Below are 8,709 nucleotides of genomic sequence, written 5' to 3' on the forward strand. Positions count from 1 at the left end.
AACAACTTTGCTGGAGAGGATGCATGATCACGGTGAATTTCAGCCAGGTTCCCACAGCACGTGGTATATTAAAAAAACAGTAGCCTAAAATAGCCTATATAAAAGTGAGCAAAATCCACAAAGGAATAAATAATCATGTAACAATTTCATACATAACAATAATTTATTAAACACTTATTAAAAAACTAAAAAACAACATTCAAATAACAAATATGTAAATAAACAAATACATTCATAAACTTCAACCTGAGGAACACACACACACACACACACACACACACACACACACACACACACACACACACACACACACACACACACACACACACACACACAAATTCAAATGACTGGAAAATAGTGAGAAAATATGAAAAATCGGACAGATCTGTCTTGATCACATGACTATGGAGATACTGTATACCGATTTGTGTGATGTTTGGAAAACATCTGCAAAAGTTGTAGTCAAAAATGTTTTTGCAAAAATCGGCTTGCTGGTGGCGCTATTACGCACACCCCCATATCACCCCCCATACACAGACACACAATTTCTTGTCCTTTCTATTGATGTCCTGGATTTTTTTCTGAAATGTATCATATCCCCATGGCCTTCTTCCTCTTTGTGAGATCTTCCCCATTAATGTTCTGTCCCTCCAGCCACCAATGGAAACAGTCTGAAAGAAAACAAACAAGAACCCCCACCAATAAAACAAATATAATTAGCTTAGACATGCATGGGGTGAGTTGTATGAATTGTGATGTTTTGAGAATAACTTAAAGTAACTTAAACTTCACCCATTTTCAACCTTATCTTCATATAACTGGTCCTCGCTAATGTTCATTATACAATGGCACCATTTCTGTCTACTCGTTCTGCCACTCATTGGTGGAATGTGGACAGTTCAGAAACCTGCCTACCAGTGACATCACCAATGGAAATTCCAAGCTAATAGAAAGTAGAAGCCATTGTTCTTGCATTAATAATTAACAAATAAAAAAGTTAAAAATGTTGATCAAAATGACCAAACCTGCCTACCGATGATGTCAAAGGTAGGCAGGTTTCTAAACTGTCCACGACCCATCAATGAAACACAGAGTGAGTAGACATAGATGGTGCCATCTTAAAATGTGTATTAGTGAGGACCAATTATATGAAGATGAGTTGAAAATGGGGTGAAGTGTTTTTTTAACCCCCTTTTTCAGTTATGGAAAAATGCATTTGAATGGAAAAGGTGGGTGGGCAGTGGGCAGGCAATAAGCCAGATGGCTACAATGGACAACAACAATTGGGGAAAAAAAGCTACCCCTGCCACACACGCATGTAGGGCTGCCACTACCAATTATTCTACACGATTATTCTATTGATTATTTTTTTGATCTACAAGCTCACAACGCGTCCAACAAGTTCCAAGCTTGTAGATCTGCAATTCTTTCAGCCCTAAAATGGATTATTTTATAACAATAGAGTATTTTCCTTTATGATTGATTAATAAGCTTAATAAGGCTTGCATAGTAAACTAATAACACTTGCATAATAAACTAATAATAGGCTTCTGTGCATGACTGTAGTTCTCTTTTCTCGAAGGTGACATTCCCATTTCCCGCTCAGTTTTTCATAGCTTCAGTTGATTGGCTTGGCAGGTTTCTGGTTGAAATTGATGCCACTGAGACAACCAAATGAAGGTATGAACAGTAACGCTAACAGGAATTCCACCTTCTGGAAAACTTAAAGAGAACTACAGTCATGCACAGAGCCAAAACAGCCCCCCCCACCGCTCAGTAAACATACCTCTGAGTCCTGGGGTCAGGGGGGTTTGGCCTCGCACTTGCTAGTGGGGCATTCTTTGTCTGTAAGGCTCATGGTCTTCAGGGTTCTTGTCCCCCAAATGGCAACAGCAAGCTCCTTCATGAACAGGGAGTCCTTGGTGTTTGCTGCCACCATCTTCCAGATCTCCTTTTGGAGCCACACACCAGAGCCAATATGGACCTGAAACAAGAAAACAAGACATGTTTTAGAAATTAAAACACATTTTACCATGACATTTCCCAGACTTTCATTTTGGACAAAAGCAGGCACACTTCAAACAGTTTACTGTAAAGAAATTACATTTTCATGTCAAGGACCCCCAAATGTGGACCCCATTTGGAAAAGAGTTGGTGCCATGGACCTCCAATAGAGAAGATGTTAATTGTTGGATTAGATTTAGTACAGAATTCTACAACTGTCTATACTGTAGGTGGGGAGAGTTAAAGTAATTATTATACAGTACAATGTCATTGGATTACATACTAGCTGGTAAAACAGTAGTGAAATAACCCTTTGCGCCTGGCATCCCTATTTTGTGCATGCCATACATCCACACGGCGTAGTGTCATCAGTGGGCCGTACCTACGGAGGCAGAGTCTCGCTCGGGGGAAAACACAAATTTCCCCCAGCTGGTATAGACAGAGGGATGTGGGGTTTTCAAACTCACATGCTGTAAAAGTATACCAATTTAAAAAGCAGGCGTCATGGCTTGCCAGATCACAGGCACAGAACCTTGTTGCCACTCGACAAGGAACGTTACATTAGCAAATTAAACAAGAGTCCGATTGGAATGTTGTCCTGACTGGACAGAGGATCCAACACAACACAATGGCCCGAGGTTATCTGATTTAATCGCCTGGTAAGAGACACTATTACATTTTCTATAGATATGATCAATTAAACTTATCATAATATCAAAAAGCAAAAGCCATTCATTCATCAATGAAGTTTATAGAACACGTTTTAGTGAATTCCTAGTACAGGAGACATCGACGCCATTACAGTTTGGAACGCAACATGCAGCGATTTACACACAAAACAAGCCAAACCCTAACCTATCCTCGTTTAAAAACCTACAGAAAACACAATTGTTAATCTGGCAATGAACACGGAGCTAAAGCAGTGTGTAAATCCTGCATGATATTAAATGACGCATGTCACCAAATGATAATGGTGTCGGTACGTGCCGTTCACAAAACAGTCTCTAAACTGTACTTCAAATTTACTATAAACATTATTGATGACTTAATGGTTGTTGGGTTTTGATATTATGGTAAGTTTAATTGATCATATCTTGTAATAGTGTCTCTACCAGGCGATTCAACACTGTGCATATGTAAACATGTTTGGCAACACGGAGGGAGACGGGTGGTAACCAGAAAACTCGCCCCAAAACACGCTCGCCCCCATTTTCACCGACCAGCGGTTCTTGTATTCTTGTATCTGTATTACGGTTTGAAATAAGTTCAGGGTTAGACATAGTTTTACTGAGGTTCCGTATAGGAATAAGGTTATGTTTAACAGTTTAGGCATAGATTTACTGAGGTTACGTTTAGGAATACCAGGTGAATACCGGCGGGTTTGCCCCGGGGCGACTGTGTTTTGGGGCGAGTGTTTTAGTATTCAGACGGAGATGTAAAGAGGGAAACATCTCCGGTCTCAGTGGTGCTTGTGCTGAAACTTGACTAATGCAATAACATATAAGGATAATCTGATCAGTGATAAACCACATGAACCCCAGTTTATGTATTCTGGGGGGAACATAAACCAAACATTGCCAATCTAGCTCACAGTTACAACGCGTCGCGTTCCGACACGCTGTGAGCTCATAGTTTGTCAATGTTTGGTCTTTTTAGTCACATATATCTTAAAAATAAGTCAACTTTGCCGAGGGCGAGTGGACGATTGTGTTCCAGCTGTCCTTCTGATGGATTTTTTCTTGGCTGACAATGTTTCTATAGTCCATAAAATAGCTCTGAAAGTGATCCAAACGATCGTGTATGATGTAACTCCATGAGGCAGATCGTTGTGTTTTCCCCCGAGCCAAAATCGAATGGGCGTTCCTGGGCATTCCCGTCTAGCTCTGTGTGTATCTATAGGCAAAACTGTTCAAAAATAGTTCAGAAATAGCAAAACATAGCTGATCTACAAGCTCACGATGCATCATGACCCGTTGCCTATTTTTGAAATAGTGCTTTTGTGCTTAACTGTTTCTTATTTAGCTGGGGACACTGTGGAACCCCCTGGGGACCCCACTTTTATGAACCACTGTCCTACACAGTATGTTTCTTCAATACCTTGTCACCGTTGGTGTCAAACATCCCAGGTGTCAATGCCAAATCGTCTGACTCGGGGGAAGAGGAAATGGAGGAAGTTGCAACTGAAAATGTAGAAAATCACATTTAAGCTCCTTTTGGCAGTATCACAGTACTTATATTGTACACATTGTCACCATTTTCCGTAGAACAGTATGACTGTCTAAACACACCTATGCTGTCACTGGTTTGCTTATCTGCAGCAGGAATGTCAGGCTTTGCTGCAGAGCTATATTGAGGCCCTTCCTCCAGTTTCTGTTTTGCAATCTCTAATTTGTTGCATCTTAAAGCATGAACAGGGTACGGAAAAATAAAAAAATAAAAACTGAATTGATGTATGCGTTAGTAGGATAACAGTTTAATAATGAACCTAGCATCTGTCCACTCCATATAACATGCTTTCTATATAATGTTTTTTTTAACATTTGTGGTCAAGATCTAAGTAAAAAAGAACATGAGAACAATTAACCAACATATAGATATATACAAAAAGAGAAGAGCAAACTCATGCAACTGTTTCGTTAAAATTAGTCATTGCTTACTTAGTTTTAAGATGCTGTAGGTCCAGCTCCAACTCTTTGGCCTTCGCCTGGGTACGACTGTACTTGACATTTCGTCGTGGATAGCTTGGGGTACAACAGCATCTCCACCATATTCAGACGAGTCAGAGTCTAAAGCTGGTGCAAGATATATTTTGGATAAAACAAGATATTTTTTGTTATAAAGTTAAAGTGGAATAAAATGTAATTTTATGCAATCTGTATCGTATAGTATATTAATACAATAACTTATACAATCTGTATGTTAGAGTATGTTAATACAAATAATACTATATAACTTATACAATTGGGGTGGTTGTATTTCGTCTCCCTGCTCTTCTATTGAGACATTTAGTGTCAAAGGTCATGTCTCACCTAGACACAGGATCTGACATGAATTTTGATCTGATGGTCAAGATTCAATGTATCACCTGAGCAAGCAGGCAGGCTCTATTAGCTCAATGGTAAAAGCTCAGGAAACCGGGTTCAAATCCGGGGGAGAAGAGGAAAGTTACATAGTGCAGCTTTAACCCATTAAGACCTGAGGCCGATTCTAAAAATGTTCTCTAAATCCTAAAAGTTTTAATAAAAATAAAAAGATTTGAGGTACAAATGTTCGCTTTAAAAAATATATATTCAAAGATTTTCAAAAATAGCAATCTACAAGCTCATAGCGTGCCACCGAGTGCCGCGCTATGAGCTTGTGGATCTGCTGTTTTTGAATGGCCAAAGAAATAAAACAAAATGACACAGATGCGTTCCCAGTCTTAATAAGCAGGGGTCTCTCGATCTCTTTAATAAGTAGACAATTCAGTTTCAGATGGGTTGCCAATTTCAGGAGAGAGTACCTATTCATTAGCTTCAATGTTAGTGTTCCTGTTCCAATGTTATATGCCCACTTCTTTGTGTCATCACTTCCAATTGCACTTATTTATCCTGTATCCAGAGTTCTGATTGGTTAAATTTGGTATTCCTGGAAATGCATTTTCGGCTTACTAAAGAGGTGGAGAGTCTGGGTCTGGGAGACCCCTGTTACTGATTACTTTAATATTACACAAAACAATATCACTTTACCTTCAAACTGTTTTCTTTTCTTTGTGGGAGGGGGGGGGGCATAACACATAATGGTTCTCTCTTCTTGGGTTCCTTTTTCTGTTTTAGTAGGGCTGCCTGCAAACCATTCGTCTTGGCCACTGCAGCCAAAGAAATGTGTAATAATAACACACACACACACACACACACACACACACACACACACACACACACACACACACACACACACACACACACACACACACACACACACACACACAGACAGACAGACAGACAGACAGACAGACAGACAGACAAGCGAATCATTAATGTTCAGTTCAGAGTTCACAGGATATTAAAACACTCTGTAGCTTCATCACTGAAAGCCGCACACACACACACACACACACACACACACACACACACACACACACACACACACACGTCAGATTCTGAATTTAGTTTTGAGCAGCACACAGCCAAGCAGTACAGATAGTGGCCTATATTAAACATTATATTGTATGTTCCCACTGTCATTTCTTGTAATTATTGTCATAATCCCTTTATCAAGACACATTAAATAACTAAACAATGTTGGGTCATGACTTGTGATTGGCTTCGAACACAGCAGCCTACGCACTTATAAATACAGTCAGTAATAGTAGGCTAAAAAGCCTACATAAATAGTATTTCTGTGTGTCAACACTCACCTAAAATGTCCGCCGCTTCTTCTTCTTTCTTTTATCTTCTCTGAAGCCGGTTTATAATTATTTTTGATGAATCCAAAGCAACGTAATTTATCTAACTTTCTATTGAAGTGACTCGAGACAGCATTCATTCTCCCCGCGCGTCGCGAGCGGTCGCGAGCATAGAGTTCAAGGTTCGCGAGCCAGCTGAGGCATTGTTGCCAGATTTTGTGAGAAAAATAAGCAGCCAGGTCTGTGAAAACAATTAAGCCCAAAAGAAGCGACATTTGCACTTTAAACCTATACACAGGTTTATAGAGCTTTATCTACAAGCTCACAGTGCGTCGCATTTGCAACACATTGTGAGCTTGTAGATCTGCTATTTTCAAAAAGAATAAGTGAAATATTTCACTAATATTTACAAGCAACAGAAAAACAAGCCCAAAGTCGCTTATAATAAGCAGATATGGCAACACTGCTCAGGCCCCATAAAGGGAGAAGCGTCATTGCATAAAGGGCCCACTTCTCTGTAAAAACAGATCACAAAGCTCACAACGCGTCGAATTGCGACAAGATGTAGATCTGTAGATCTGTTTTGGTAACCATAGCAAAAAAAAGTGTTATTCAGAATCAAACTAGCATATTATTTGCCAATTGCGAAATTAAGTAAATAAGTTTGGATGAATGTCATGATAATAATAATACATTATTATTATTACCATTATTATTATTATTATTATTATTATTATTATTATTATTATTATTATTAAATCTATTATTTATGTCACATCACAAGAAAAGCATAAGAAATGTAAAGTGAAATAAAAAAAAATACAATACAATAAAATACAATACATTACAATACCATACAATACAATACAATAATATATACTGGGGGGGGGGGGGGGGGGGGGCAATTGTAACAGAAGAAAAATGGCAGGTATGATGTCTCCCCGGGATCCAAACTAGTTAAAATAGCAGATCTGCAAGCTCACAACGCTTGTAGATCTGCTATTTTTTTATTAATTGATGGATTTTTTATATTTTGTATATTATATATAATATTATATTATATTATATTATATTATATTATATATTTTAGATTTTTATATAATCATATTTGAGCTGGGGACCCCCCACCCTGATAAGCACTTGGAATGTAGGAGTTGATGCATTTACGTTTAGTTTGACTATTGTTAAAATAGCAGATCTTCAAGCTCACAACGCCTCGCAAGGAAGGTGTTGTGAGCTTGTAGATCTGATTTTTAAAAACAAAAATTATAGTATAGTTTGTTGATTACTTTTGATGCAGTAATGGTGGGGTTTTTTTAGGTACTAAAAAGGTCTTAAAGGTCCTTAAATTGTCACTTCACTGTCATCTGGGGACCACCCCCAAATCACGTGGGGACCCCCCTGGGAGTCCCGATCCACATGTTGAGAACCACTGATCTAACCAAACTTGACCAGCTGCTAAGCTGGCCTTTGCTGGTCTTTGCTGGTCTGTCCAGATTCCAGCCATCTGACCAGCTAAGTCTAGCTGGTAAGCTGGTCTTTGCTGGTCAGTCCACCCATTTGACCAGCAAAGACCAGCTACCAGCTTGGCTTTGCTGGTCAGTCCAGCCAGCCAGCTGGCTGACCAGCAAAGACCAGCAGAATCCAGCTTAGTGACCAGCTAACCAACTACACTGGCAAACCAGCCTGACCAGCCTGACCAGCTTGTCCAGCCTGGTATGCCATCTAAACCAGCTTAAGACCAGCCAAGACCAGCTAATACCAGCTAAAACCAGCTAAAACCAGCAACCATCATAAGCTGGTTTGTGCTGGTTTTTTCAGCAGGGAGGAGAAACACCTCCTCCCACATCCTCACATTCATCCAGTTCACTGCAGTCAGGGTCCATTTCAATGTGAAAGGCTCATACCAAAAGACAGTGTAATGATGGGTCATCATCAGAGGAACATTTACATAGATGCAAGTTCCAATGGCTTTTGTTTCATCAACATGTTGACTGTTTTTCTTTTACCAAAGAAAGCAAACCCATGATGACAGATTTCACTCACTTCTTTGTGATGAGGCAAAAGTGAATTTTGAGGTTTAGCTATTGATCAAGTTCTTCCGTGGAATTGTCCGTTTAGATAACAAAATGTTACTTCACTGTGAAAACAAGTGTGTTTGGTGGACATTACAATGATACGCTGTCATGCCACTCTTTTTCGTTATAGAAAATGTGCTGAATTCTGGGTTTTATCAGCACTGCACACAGAGTGGGAGTGTTTACTAATGAATGACATTGTTTCAGTGATTTTGTTCTTCTTTTACATAGCATGTGAATGAG

General features: G+C 39.3%; 1 protein-coding gene across 4 annotated transcripts; it reads right to left on the minus strand.

Annotated features, from left to right (window-relative positions):
- Positions 1–247: 247 nt before the first annotated feature.
- Positions 248–6,542, minus strand: LOC311065276 (uncharacterized protein). Of its 4 annotated transcripts, none has more exons than XM_084085533.1 (6): positions 6,401–6,542; positions 5,733–5,851; positions 4,662–4,790; positions 4,102–4,184; positions 1,787–1,984; positions 248–671 (listed from the first exon to the last, which is right to left on the minus strand). In XM_084085533.1, the coding sequence occupies exons 1-5, from the start codon at positions 6,526–6,528 to the stop codon at positions 1,802–1,804; spliced, it is 642 nt and encodes a 213-aa protein (XP_083941659.1). In that variant the 5' UTR covers positions 6,529–6,542; the 3' UTR covers positions 248–671; positions 1,787–1,801. The 4 variants fall into 4 exon arrangements, with proteins under 4 accessions (XP_083941659.1, XP_083941658.1, XP_083941660.1 ...); XM_084085532.1 differs by having other exon boundaries at positions 4,662–4,796; XM_084085534.1 differs by having other exon boundaries at positions 5,733–5,843; positions 6,397–6,542.
- Between the last annotated feature and the right edge of the window lie 2,167 nt (positions 6,543–8,709).

This window comes from Gymnoscopelus microlampas, assembly GCF_963454915.1.
Source record: "Gymnoscopelus microlampas genome assembly, chromosome: 17".
In the NCBI taxonomy this organism is placed as follows: Eukaryota; Metazoa; Chordata; class Actinopteri; order Myctophiformes; family Myctophidae; genus Gymnoscopelus; species Gymnoscopelus microlampas.